The sequence below is a fragment of the Procambarus clarkii genome, chromosome 92 (genome assembly GCF_040958095.1).
Source record: "Procambarus clarkii isolate CNS0578487 chromosome 92, FALCON_Pclarkii_2.0, whole genome shotgun sequence".
Taxonomy (NCBI): domain Eukaryota; kingdom Metazoa; phylum Arthropoda; class Malacostraca; order Decapoda; family Cambaridae; genus Procambarus; species Procambarus clarkii.
This window is the reverse complement of record NC_091241.1, coordinates 1,256,284-1,270,734: the sequence shown is the minus strand read 5'-3', so window position 1 is coordinate 1,270,734 and position 14,451 is coordinate 1,256,284. Positions and strand designations below refer to the sequence as shown.

General features: G+C 49.4%; 2 protein-coding genes across 2 annotated transcripts in view; one reads left to right on the top strand and one right to left on the bottom strand.

The window, feature by feature from the left end:
- Positions 1 to 14,451, top strand: part of LOC123775178 (ankyrin repeat domain-containing protein 50) — a 217,066-nt gene that overhangs the window by 50,208 nt on the left and 152,407 nt on the right. The window lies entirely within an intron of this gene.
- LOC138359609 (uncharacterized) overlaps positions 1,922 to 14,451 on the bottom strand; it is an 86,449-nt gene continuing 73,919 nt past the window's right edge. Inside the window, exon 3 of the mRNA XM_069319015.1 lies at positions 1,922 to 3,126. Coding sequence (XP_069175116.1) covers positions 1,922 to 3,126 — 1,205 coding nt within the window. The remainder of the gene's footprint in view (positions 3,127 to 14,451) is intronic.

Below are 14,451 nucleotides of genomic sequence, written 5' to 3'. Positions count from 1 at the left end.
CAACAAAGTTTTCGACTGGGCAGCAGAAAGTAACATGATGTTTAACAGTGATAAATTCCAGGTACTCAGGTACGGTAAAAATGAGGATCTAAAACATAACACAGGGTACAAAACACAATCAAATCTGCCCATATAAGGAAAGCAGCATGTCAAGGATTTGGGAATAATTATGTCTGACGACTTAACGTCTAGGGAGCATAACCAAGCAAATATTGCGTCAGCCAGAAAAATGATAGGATGGATTACGAGAACTTTCATATCCAGGGATCCCATCACAATGGTTGTACTCTTCAAATCCCTTGTGCTGTCCCGGCTTGAGTACTGCTCAGTGCTAACTTCCCCCCCCCCCATCAGAGCAGAGAGGTTGCTGAAATAGAGGGAATACAGAGAACATATACGGCACGCATAGACGCGATAAAGCACCTAAATTATTGGGATCGTCTCAAAGCTCTCCAAATGTACTCTCTAGAAAGGAGACGAGAGAGAGATCAAATAATATACACATGGAAAATACTGGAGGGCCAGGTCCCAAATCTACACAGTAAAATAACAACATACTGGAGTGAACGATATGGAAGAAAATGCAGAATAGAACCAGTGAAGATCAGAGGTGCCATAGGCACAATCAGAGAACACTGTATAAACATCAGAGGTCCGCGGTTGTTCAACACCCTCCCAGCGACTATAAGAAATATTGCAGGAACAACCGTGGACATCTTCAAGAGGAAACTAGACTGTTTAATAATATAACGTGCCGGACCAACCTGGCTGTGGTGGGTATGTGGGCCTGCGGGCCGCTCCAAGCAACAGCCTAGTGGACCAAACTCTCACAAGTCAAGCCTGGCTTGGGGAGTAGAACTACTCCCAAAACCCCATCAACCAGGTATATCAGTTATATTTACAGGGGTTTGGATATCACGCATAAAGAAGTTGTCAAACTGCATATGATTAAGAGTAGTGTGTTCATGTGGCCTTCCTCCTACCACCGAAACCGGCGGTGGGAAACGGCTCTAGCTAGATTACGTACTGGCCATACATGTTTAACTCGTGGTCACTTAATGGAGCGCCGCCCTGCTCCTTATTGCTCAAATTGCATTGTTCCTCTTATGGAACAGTGCACATTCATGTCGAATGTTCTGACTTCCAGGACGAGCGTGTCTTGCTTTCCGACCGTCCCTCGCGGTCAATTGTCCCTCGATAGAATTCTTGGCGACTCGGATACTTTTGACATCGTTCGCCTTATGCGTTTCTGTTCTCGTATTAGCATCCTTGGTGATATTATGAGCCCTCTAATTATTCCGCTCATTTGATGGTGCTACATAGCCTTCCCGGTTTGGGAAGGCTATGTGTTCCCGGCGTAGTGTTTCAGGCAAGTCTTTAATCCTATGTTCCCAGGAATACGACCCCCGCGAAGAATCGTTTTTACAACTAAGTACCCATTTAACTGTGTTAAACAGAGGCCACAGTTAAGGATTTGCGCCCAGTAAATCCTCCCCGGCCAGGATTCGCCGGCCAGGGTTCGCCGGCCAGGACACCCCGGCCAGGATACGAACCCAGGACAAAGCGCTCGTGGAACGCCAGGCGAGCGTCTTACCACTACGCAAAGACTACATCTCAAGTGTGAAAGGTTCTTGTTATCCAACCTGTTATTTTTCTTGCAGTTGTGACGGCTACTTTATTGTGTTCTTTAAAGGTAAGGTCTTAATGAGTACACTCAGATCCTTTACATTGCCTTTTCGTTCTATGTTATGATTTGACGGCGTTTTGTGATGGAAAAAAATCTGGAGGACATGCAGAATAGAGCCAGTGAAGAATATAGGCGCCAGAGGCACAACCAGAGAACACTCAACAAAAGAGGTCCACGGCTATTTAGCATACACATTAACATCAAAAATATTATATAAAATGAAATTTAAACTAATTAGAAGTTAGAGTAGTTACATTTTATTGACTGTGACTCTATTAAGACATGAATTGTTTCCGTTTGCGCCTGGAGAGCTAAGAGCAGGAAGACGGCGCCGGGAGCGGGGAAGAGGGCGCCGGGAGCGGGGAAGAGGGGCGCCGGGAGCGGGGAAGAGGGGCGCCGGGAGGGGGGAAGAGGGCGCCGGGAGCGGGGAAGAGGGGCGCCGGGAGCGGGGAAGAGGGCGCCGGGAGCGGGGAAGAGGGGCGCCGGGAGCGGGGAAGAGGGGCGCCGGGAGCGGGGAAGAGGGGCGCCGGGAGGGGGGAAGAGGGCGCCGGGAGGGGGGAAGAGGGCGCCGGGAGCGGGGAAGAGGGGCGCCGGGAGCGGGGAAGAGGGGCGCCGGGAGCGGGGAAGAGGGGCGCCGGGAGCGGGGAAGAGGGGCGCCGGGAGCGGGGAAGAGGGGCGCCGGGAGCGGGGAAGAGGGGCGCCGGGAGCGGGGAAGAGGGGCGCCGGGAGCGGGGAAGAGGGCGCCGGGAGCGGGGAAGAGGGCGCCGGGAGCGGGGAAGAGGGCGCCGGGAGCGGGGAAGAGGGGCGCCGGGAGCGGGGAAGAGGGCGCCGGGAGCGGGGAAGAGGGGCGCCGGGAGCGGGGAAGAGGGGCGCCGGGAGGGGGAAGAGGGGCGCCGGGAGCGGGGAAGAGGGGCGCCGGGAGCGGGGAAGAGGGGCGCCGGGAGCGGGGAAGAGGGGCGCCGGGAGCGGGGAAGAGGGGCGCCGGGAGCGGGGAAGAGGGGCGCCGGGAGCGGGGAAGAGGGGCGCCGGGAGCGGGGAAGAGGGGCGCCGGGAGCGGGGAAGAGGGGCGCCGGGAGCGGGGAAGAGGGGCGCCGGGAGCGGGGAAGAGGGGCGCCGGGAGCGGGGAAGAGGGGCGCCGGGAGCGGGGAAGAGGGGCGCCGGGAGCGGGGAAGAGGGGCGCCGGGAGCGGGGAAGAGGGGCGCCGGGAGCGGGGAAGAGGGGCGCCGGGAGCGGGGAAGAGGGGCGCCGGGAGCGGGGAAGAGGGGCGCCGGGAGCGGGGAAGAGGGGCGCCGGGAGCGGGGAAGAGGGGCGCCGGGAGCGGGGAAGAGGGGCGCCGGGAGCGGGGAAGAGGGGCGCCGGGAGCGGGGAAGAGGGCGCCGGGAGCGGGGAAGAGGGGCGCCGGGAGCGGTATGGATGCAGGGGCCCAAGTGCCCAGCGTTCTTAAAGACAAAAATCAATGAGATGAAACAAAGACTCGTGGAAGTAATCAATCAAGGAGAGCAGAGACAAAAGTCCCCCCCCCACCACCACCACACACCCACACGCCTTGTAACCCGTACGCCCACAGAAGTCTTCCCCCACCACCACCACACACCCACACGCCTTGTAACCCGCACGCCCACACAAGTCTCCCCCCACCACCATCACCACACACCCACACGCCTTGTAACCCGCACGCCCACACAAGTCCCCCCCACCACCACCACCACACACCCACACGCCTTGTAACCCGCACGCCCACACAAGTCCCCCCCCACCACCACCACACACCCACACGCCTTGTAACCCGCACGCCCACACAAGTCCCCCCCCCACCACCACCACCACACACCCACACGCCTTGTAACCTGCACGCCCACACAAGTCCCCCCCCCCACCACCACCACCACACACCCACACGCCTTGTAACCTGCACGCCCACACAAGTCCCCCCCCCCACCACCACCACACACCCACACGCCTTGTAACCTGCACGCCCACACAAGTCCCCCCCCCCCACCACCACACCCACACGCCTTGTAACCTGCACGCCCACACAAGTCCCCCCCCCCCACCACCACCACCACACACCCACACGCCTTGTAACCTGCACGCCCACACAAGTCCCCCCCCCCCACCACCACCACCACACACCCACACGCCTTGTAACCTGCACGCCCACACAAGTCCCCCCCCCACCACCACCACACACCCACACGCCTTGTAACCCGCACGCCCACACAAGTCCCCCCCCACCACCACACCCACACGCCTTGTAACCTGCACGCCCACACAAGTCCCCCCCCCCCCACCACCACCACCACACACCCACACGCCTTGTAACCCGCACGCCCACACAAGTCCCCCCCCCCCACCACCACCACCACACACCCACACGCCTTGTAACCTGCACGCCCACACAAGTCCCCCCCCCCCCACCACTACCACCATGTTAGAGAGGACGCAAACACAGTGGCCTCCCTACCAGAGCCTCAGATATTAACACCAAGTAAAGCATCCAGCACTTCCACTAACACAATAACATCATTTATATTTGCCAACATCCAGGGTATAAAAACACGCAAATCCAACGAAGTTCACTTTATAGATGGTCTCCTTCATGAGGCAAATGCAGTGTTTGCAGCCCTAACGGAAACTCACACAAAGGACTACCATGATGGTGAAATATGGATCTCAGAGTACAATCTCTTCAGATGTGATAGGAAACACCGGCTTCAGGGTGGGGTCAGCCTCTACATCAAAGACACACTCATCTGTACTGAGCTGCTAAACACAACAAATGATATGGTAGAAGTGCTGATAATCAAAATAGATCCTAAATGTAGTTATTGTCCTTGTATATAAGTCACCGGAGGCAAACCCTCAGCAGTTTAAAGACCAACTAATGAAAATAGAACACTGCTTGGAAAACCTCAAATCCAGCCCCGAACATCATCCTGCTTGGGGACTTCAACCTACGGCACCTGAAATGGAAGCACCTGGCTAATACAGTAATATCAGAAAGAATACCAGGGAGTAGCCTAAATGAACAGGCACATGCAAATGACCTGCTACGGATGTGCGACAGGTTTGCCTTAAACCAGCAAATAGTAGAACCAACTAGGAAGGAGAACACGCTGGACCTCATTTTCACCAATAATGGTGAATTGATCAGGAACATAATGATTACAAATACCTGTTACTCAAATCACAACTTAATTGAAGTTCTGACAACCATGGGGAATAGACCTTCAAAACCAGTCCAGATTCCCGGTGGAGGAGATTTCAGCAAATTCAACTTCAATAATAAACAGATAAACTGGGAGCATATAAACCAGGACTTCACAGAAATAAACTGGGAAGAACAGCTAGAAAAATGAGGAAGAGATGCAGATTGGAACGGGAACGTCGTTCCCTCTATAGGCAAAGAAAACGAATCGCGGAACAACTTCGGATAGGGTGGGTCGCACCCTATCTCAAGAACGGCGAAGAAGGCTAGGTAGAGAAATGGAAACAATTGAACTCAAGCTACAAGAATAAAAAAAACCAGGAGAGGCAAAGAGAGCAAAAGGCCATCAGTTAAATAGAGAGAAATCCGAAAATTTTTTTCTCCTATGCAAAATCAAGATAAAAAAAAGCACATCTAGTATCGGGCCCCTGGGAAAAGGAGATGGAACTTTCACAGATGACAACAAAGTAATGAGCAAGTTACTGAGGTAAATGAATTTTTCATGGATATGATACCAACATCAAATCATGTATCAGACGTCGCCCTATCCCCACTGGATTTTGAAGAAGCCATAGACAATATGCCTATGCACTCTGCACCAGGCCCCGATTCTTGGAACACTATATTCATCAAGAACTGTGAAAAAACACTAACGCAGGCCCTTCATATTCTGTGGAGACAAAGCCTAGATACTGGCGCTATCCCTGACATACTAAAAACAGAGATAGCACTCCTTTAAGGAGGAAATAAGGTAGAGGCAAAAAATTACAGACCGATAGCACTAACATCACACATCATAAAAATCTTTGAGAGAGTGCTAAGAAATAAGATCACCAGATACATGGAATCACAGCATCTCCATAACCCCGGGCAACATGGTTTCAGAACAGGGCGCTCTTGCCTGTCACAGTTGCTGGACCACTATGATATGGCATTAGATGCTATGGAAGACAAACATAACGCTGATGTAATTTACACAGATTTCGCAAAAGCTTTTGATAAATGTGACCATGGTGGTGGTGTATATAAAATGCGTTCGAAAGGAATTACCAGAAAAATAGGCAGATGGATCTACAATTTCGTGACTAAACCCAATGTGTAATAGCCAACAAAATCAAATCTGGTCCATCAACCGTGATGAGCTCAGTCCCCCAGGGTACTGTGCTTGCTCCAGTATTTTTTCTCAACCTTATATTGGACATAGACAAGAACACAACCTATAGCACTGTATCATCCTTTGCAGATGACACTAGGATTTTTATGAGAGTAGACAAGAAAGAGGACACGGCAAACCTCGAGTCAGAGGTAAATCAGGTCTTTCTATGGGCTACAGAAAATAATATGGCGTTTAACGTGATCTCTGCACGCTCTCCAGGTCAGCAATTTCTCCAGCTTTGAAAGGTGCTGTCATTGTGCAGCAGTACTCCACTCTAGAGAGCACAAGCGTTTTGAAAAGTATCATCATCGGTAGAGCATCTCTAATGTGAAAGGTTCTTGTTATCCAACTGTCATTTTTCTTGCAGTTGTGACGGCTACTTTATTGTGTTCTTTAAAGGTAAGGTCTTCCGACATGAGTACACCCAGATCCTTTACAGTGCCTTTTCGTTCTGTTGTAATTTGACGTGAGTTTTGTACGTGGTTTCCGTTTTTATATTTTATTTTTTTTCCCGTAGAACATGAGCTGGAACTTATCTTCGTTAAACACCAGCAGGTCAACAGCCCCAGTGGGAGGAGCGCCGTGTACTCACCTAGCTGTGCTTGCGGGGGTTGAGCTTTAGCTCTTTGGTCCCTCCCCTCAACTGTCAATCAACTGGTGTACAGGTTCCTAAGCCTACTGGGCTCTATCGTATCTACACTTGAAACTGTGTATGGAGTCAGCCTCCACCACATCACTTCCTAGTGCATTCCATTTGTCAACCACTCTGACACTGAAACATTCTTTCTAATATCTCTGTGGCTGATTTAGGCACTAAAATTCCACCTGTGTCCCGTAGTGCGTGTGCCCCTTGTGTTAAATAGCCTGTCTTTATCTACCTTATCAATTTATCTACCCCGTGTGTTTGTGTACTCACCTAATTGGTGTGTGTGTGTGTGTATTCACCTAGTTGTATTCACTTAGTTGTGTTTTGCGGGGGTTGAGCTTTGCTCTTTCGGCCCGCCTCTCAACTGTCAATCAACTGTTAGTAACTACTATTTTTTTCCACACCACACACACTCCAGGAAGCAGCCCGTGACAGCTGACTAACTCCAAGGTACCTATTTACTGCTAGGTAACAGGGGCATTCAGGGTGAAAGAAAGATTGCCCATTTGTTTCTGCCTGGTGCGGGAATCGAACCCGCGCCTCTGAATTACGAGTCCTGCGCGCTATCCACCAGGCTACCAGGCCCTGTGTGTGTGTACTCACCTGTGTGCACTAGTATGAGTGTACACTGACACGTGCGTGCAGGCTGGTTAAGACGGCCTGCACGCACGCACGCACGCGGATGCTGGCATGCGTAAATGTGTGGTGGTATAAAGCTGTGAAGGCGAGAGTGTGGGTGGCCAGGTGTGGCAGGAGAGTGTGGGTGGCCAGGTGTGGCAGGAGAGTGTGGGTGGCCAGGTGTGGCAGGAGAGTGTGGGTGGCCAGGTGTGGCAGGAGAGTGTGGGTGGCCAGGTGTGGCAGGAGAGTGTGGGTGGCCAGGTGTGGTAGGAGAGTGTGGGTGGCCAGGTGTGGCAGGAGAGTGTGGGTGGCCAGGTGTGGCAGGAGAGTGTGGGTGTGGAGGCGCGTGTCCCCCTCTCCACCCTCCACCTCCGCACTCCATTACCCACTTACCACACCTTATAACTGTAAAATGCACGGAGAATTCAAAGCCTCCGATTTCCCGGTTTCATTACCAAATATTTCTTGCAAGACATTAAAGACTAGTAATGAGAACCATGATGGATTACTGAATAAGTTCAGCTGTAAGTTGTAAACACTAAGAGGAGACCAAGGGCGGAATATTACGGTTATCTTGAGGTTATCTTGAGGTTATCTTGAGATGATTTCGGGGCTTTAGTGTCCCCGCGGCCCGGTCCTCGACCAGACCTCCACCCCCAGGAAGCAGCCCGTAACAGCTGACTAACACCCAGGTACCTATGTTACTGCTAGGTAACTGGGGCATAGGGTGAAAGAAACTCTGCCCATTATTTCTCGCCGGCGCCTGGGATCGAACCCAAGACCACAGGATCACAAGTCCCGCGTGCTGTCCGCTCGGCCGACCGGGTCACCCTGCGTCACTTCACAACAAACATGTTCCTGGAAACTGACGTATTATTCATTAGGCATTAATTATATTTCAATGTGACGAAGGTATTGTGTTATGAGAGTGTATGGGGCTGGGGCGGGGGTGTGGGCGGGGGCGGGGGTGTGGGGCGGGGGCGGGGGTGTGGGCTGGGGCGGGGGTGTGGGCTGGGGCGGGGGTGTGGGCGGGGGCGGGGGCGGGGGCGCCGTGACCTTGCTGGAATAACGCTGCTGTGGAGGGTTTTGCTGCTGGCGGAAGTAGTACATCACCAGGGCTGACTCAGCGGGTAACGTGCAGTGTAGGTGGTGAGTCCTCACCCCCCCCCCCTGCCAGCCTTCTTGCCAGGGCTGGCAGGGGAGGGGGGGGTGTTGACGGTGGTGGTGGGTCCTCACCCCCCCCCTGCCAGCCCTCTTGCCAGGGCTGGCAGGGGTTGGGGGTGTTGACGGTGGTCGTGACTCCTCACTCCCCACCCCTGCCAGCCCTCTTGCCAGGGCTGGCAGGGGTGGGGGGGGGTGTTGACGGTGGTGGTGAGTCCTCACCCCCCCCCTGCCAGCCCTCTTGCCAGAGCTGGCAGGGGTGGGGGGGTGTTGACGGTGGTGGAGAGTCCTCACCCACCCCTGCTCTTGCCAGGGCTGGCAGGGTAGGGGGGGTGTTGACGGTGGTGGAGAGTCCTCACCCACCCCTGCTCTTGCCAGGGCTGGCAGGGTAGGGGGGGTGTTGACGGTGGTGGAGAGTCCTCACCCACCCACCCCTGCTCTTGCCAGGGGTGGCAGGGGAAGAGAGAGATATACATACAGTGACTGATATAATAGAGGTAACCTTGTGAGAGTGATAGAGGGGTAACCTTGAGATGGTTCCCAGGATCAACCAACCACAGGTCAGAGAACTACAGAGATTCTGTGACAAATTCTCGCTCAGTGAGGAGATTACAGAACCAACTAGGAACGAGAACACGCTGGACCTGATAATCACGAACAATGATGAGCTAATCAGACATATTACTGTCTCAGACACTACGTACTCGGACCACAAGCTCATTGAAGTACAAACTAACATTAATAACGGTAGTAGGCTCAAGAGAAACAACAAGCGAGAAGGGCTATTCAATCAATTCAATTTTAATAATAAAAGGATAGACTGGGAGAAAATAAACAGGGAACTCACAAACATTCAGTGGGAAAATGTTCTAAGTAATAAAAATCCTACACAAGGAATAGAAAAACTGACTTCTGAAGCCTATGAAGTCTGTCTGAAACTTGATCCTTTGAGGAAAGTCAGAAAGAGGTCCAGTGTAGAAAGAGAACGCAGACGACATTACAAAAGAAGAAAAAAAATAACGGAAATGCTTAAGCAGACACGACTTTCCATACAAAGAAGGAATAATTTAAACAGGAAGATTGAAGAAATCGAACAGAGACTGAAGCATTCATATCAGATTGAAGAAAGGGAACTAGGAAAGAAACAGAAAACAATTTAAGAAATAAAGAAAAAAAACAAAATATATCTTCACATGCTAAAACAAATGCAAAAACCACTGCCAGTATTGAACCTATTAGTACAAGTGAAGGTTCATACACGGAGGAGGACAAAGAAATTAGTGAGATCCTAAAAAAAAACAGTATGAGGACATGTTTAATACTCCAATAAACAGCATGAAAGTGGAAGATCCGGACAACTAATATATGCGTGATATCCATATACCTGCAAATATAACAGATATCAACACGAGCGTGACAGATTTTATAAATTGACAATATGCCCATGCACTCGGCCCCGGGCCCAGACTCATGGAATTCAATATTTATAAAGAAATGCAAAGTGCCAGAAGCACAGGCATACACAGGTATACACAGGTATACACAGGCATACACAGGTATACACAGCAATGTGCTGCTTCCCTCTTCTGTATGAAGGACCATATAGTCTAGATTAAAAACCAGCTACAAGCTCATCCAACATCCCCACCTCACAGGACGGCCAGTCATACATGGAATCAGGAGGGAACAAAATATGTGAGGCTGGTCTATTAGCCCCCATTAGCAAAATCTGGGTACAACACAAGAATATCTTCCAATATTCCTGAGTGTATGAAGTAATTACAGAGCTTCAAGTACCTCATACCATTTGGTCTGAAGTTACTGGTAACAGGACAATCACAGATATAGTGTTGGAGAGTATGTCCTCTCAAGTAGGACTGAAAACATGGTTTTTTTCACCCAAAGGGTTAAAACCCACGGAACCGCCTACCCGCTGAAGTCGTAAATGCCAAAATCCAGCTAGAAAATATCATTAGGACAATTGGCGGGTCTTAACAAGCCGCCGGCTTTTTGTCCTCGTCGAGGTCACTAGATAGTTAGTGGCCCTTGAGTAAGTTTAGGTAAATATATACATAAATAAATACCATAGCTTCGCAAATCTTGGGAGCGACAAGGAAACCTACAAACTATCTCTTAAACGTTGGTAAACAAAAAAAAAATAACATTTTTGTTTACTACAATGTCGGTGCTGACTGTACAAGTGGAAAAAATATAGTTTTACTTCGAAATATGCTAATTTTATAAGAAAATTCGACGTAAATAAGTCGCAAGTGCGTCATGGATAAGTTCCAAGATGCCAGCGTCGTGATTGGCTACAGCTGTAAGATGAAAAATGTTACTTTCTCTCTGATTGGTCAAACTAAAAGCCCTAGTGATAACTAGCGAGATCTAAGTGAACTATTGTCCTGTACTTAAAAGTTTTCGTACGTACACTTTTCTGAATCGCTCTTTGCCGCGTTCTTAGCCGGCACTTAGAAACCTTCGTAGCACAGATACTTACGAAGAAATACATGGAGCTTCGTGAATCTAGGTCCTGTACCCCAGGGCACAGTCCTTGCACCGCTGCTATTCCTCATTCTTATCTCGGATATAGACAAAAATACAAGTCACAGCTTCGTGTCATCCCTTGGAGATGATACAAAAATCAGCATGATAATTTTCCCAGTAGAAGACACTGAAAAACTGCAGGCAGATATTGATAGTCTTCGATTGAGCAACTGAAAATATCATGATGTTTAACGGTGACAAGTTCCAGGTACTTAGGTATGGTGGAAACGAGGAAGTTAAACGACACACAGGGATACAGGACACAATCAGACCTATCTTGAGGATATCTTGAGATAACTTGAGATAACTTATCTTGAGATAATCTTGAGTTATCAAGTAATCTTGAGATAACTTGATTTCGGGGCTTAGCGTCCCCACGACCCGGTCCTCGATCAGGCCTCCTTTTTGTTACACCCCCCCCCCCAGGAAGTAGCCCGTAGCAGCTGTCTAACTCCCAGGTACCTATTTACTGCTAGGTAACAAGGATATCAGGGTGAAAGAAACTTTTTGCCCATTTGTCTCCGCCTCCACCGGGGATCGAACCCGGAATCTCAGAATTACGAATCCGAAGTGCTGTCCATTCAGCTGTCAGGCGCCGACCTAATCATAGAAGGAAAACGACATGTAAAAGATCTGGGAATTATGATGTCTGACGACCTGACATTCAGTGAACATAACCGAGCAAATATAGCGGCGGCCAGGAAAATGGATTCGCTAGAAATATACACCGCCGCAAATATAGCGGCGGTGGATTCGCTAGAAAAATTTGATAGAACGCGTCCAGCGTAGGATGACAAAGATAATCCCTCAAATTAGAAACCTATCGTGTAAAGAAAGATTGGCCAAGCTTTAAATTACATTCTCTAGAAAGATGAAGTGTGGGAAGTCACCCCAAAAATTTGGGGTGAAATGATAGAGGTGTACAAGTGGATGAGTGTGTTATAACACACTGCCATGATGAGTGTGTTATAACACACTGCCATGATGAGTGTGTTATAACACACTGCCATGATGAGTGTGTTATAACACACTGCCATGATGAGTGTGTTATAACACACTGCCATGATGAGTGTGTTATAACACACTGCCATGATGAGTGTGTTATAACACACTGCCATGATGAGTGTGTTATAACACACTGCCATGATGAGTGTGTTATAACACACTGCCATGATGAGTGTGTTATAACACACTGCCATGATGATCTGAGTGTGACCTGGTTGATACCTGGTTGATGGGGTTCTGGGAGTTGTTCTACTCCCCAGGCCCGACCCGGCCGGAGTTTGGTTCACTAGGCTGTTGCTTGGAGCGGCCCGCAGGCCCACGTACCCACCACAGCCCGGTTGGTCCGGCACTCCTTGAAGGATTAAATCTAGTTTCCTCTTGAAGATGTCCACGGTTGTTCCGGCAATATTTCTTATGCTCGCTGGGAGGATGTTGAACAACCGTGGACCTCTGATGTTTATACAGTGTTCTCTGATTGTGCCTATGGCACCTCTGCTCTTCACTGGTTCTATTCTGCATTTTCTTCCATATCGTTCACTCCAATATGTTGTTATTTTACCGTGTAGATTTGGGACCTGTCCCTCCAGTATTTTCCATGTGTATATTATTTGGTATATCTCTCGTCTCCTTTCTAGAGAGTACATTTGGAGAGCTTTGAGACGATCCCAATAATTTAGGTGCTTTATCTCGTCTATGCGTGCCGTATATGTTCTCTGTATTCCCTCTATTTCAGCAACCTCTCCTGCTCTGAAGGGGGAAGTGAGTACTGAGCAGTACTCGAGACGGGACAACACAAGTGACTTGAAGAGTACAACCATTGTGATGGGATCCCTGATGACGAATACAAGACTTACATATCAACGTGTAATAATAATTATCGTCGTTGATAAAGCACTCAAGAGAGTGTGAAAGTCTTTGTGTAAACTCCTTACATAAAAGTCACATACACAAGTGTGGGGTTTTATGCTGTGTTATTATGTGTGTGAGAAGACATTACCATTACTACCATGATGAACCTTATACTCAGTCACGTGTTGGATCCAATACTTTGTATTTTAACACCTGTTTCTCTTTATAGGTAAGTGTGAGGAACATGTGTGAAGCAGTAGCTGCTGCTGTCGACGTCTGTGGTGCTGCTGCTGCTGTCGTAGGGGCGAGTGTACTCACCTAGTTGTACTTGGGGGGGGGGTTGAGCTCTGGCTCTTTGGTCCCGCCTCTCAACCGTCTATCAACTGATGTACAAATTCCTGAGCTTACTGGGCTTTGTCATATCTACATTTGAAACTGTGTATGGAGTCAGCCTCCACCACATCACTGCCTAATGCATTCCACCTGTTAACTACTCTGACACTGGAAAAGTTCTTTCTAACGTCCCTGTGGCTCATTTGGGTACTCAGTCTCCACCTGTGTCTCCTTGTTCGCGTACCACCCGTGTTAAACAGTTTGTCCTTATCTACCCTGTCAATTCCTCTGAGAATTTTGTAGGTAGTGATCATGTCTCCCCTTACCCTTCTGTCTTCCAGTGTCGTGAGGTGCATCTCACGCAGCCTTTCCTCGTAACTCATGCCTCTTAGTTCTGGGACTAACCTAGTAGCATACCTCTGAACTTTTTCCAGCTTCGTCTTGTGCTTGACAAGATACGGGCTCCATGCTGGGGCCGCATACTCCAGGATTGGTCTTACATATGTGGTATACAAGGTTCTGAATGATTCCTTACACAGGTTTCTGAAGGCAGTTCTAATGTTAGCCAGCCTCGCATACGCCGCAGATGTAATTCTTTTTATGTTGGCTTCAGGAGACAGGTTTGATGTGATATCAACTCCTAGATATCAACTCGAGTGTGGTGGTGCTTCTGTGGTGATGAGTATGGTGTGGGTACAGTAGTGTTAGTTGGTGCGGGTCCCTTTTTCTGTCGCGAATCACCTGGAGTTTAGCTTATCCATTTTGTGTATGTGCGGCAGGAGGGACTGTTATCATGGAGACACTCCTGCACCTGGTGTCGCCTGGGCTTTGTGACATGGCTACAGTCTCCAGTTTTATCCTCATTGGAACTTATTGTTCTGTACATGTTTGAATTTCTTCTTGCCAAACAATATGTTTTTTTTTAACCCTCAGTCTTTAGACTTGTCATGATTTAGATACAAATTCCAATATCTCCTTGCATTTCCCAGGGTCCACTTTTTAACCTGTATTATACTTGTGACACATGAGGTGAATATTAATTTTACTGGTCGTTTCTGCCCTGTTTGATAGCTCCTTATCCTGGTGTGGTTCTCAGTCTCTCATGTTAGCTCATTAATCATACATATCTGTTAAGATTAATGTTACCTTCTGACAACGTCCCTTGCAGTAGCTGTGGTAACCGTTATAGGATATATTATTGTGTGAGCATTGTGGTGCACTGTACAGCGTCCCGAGTGCTC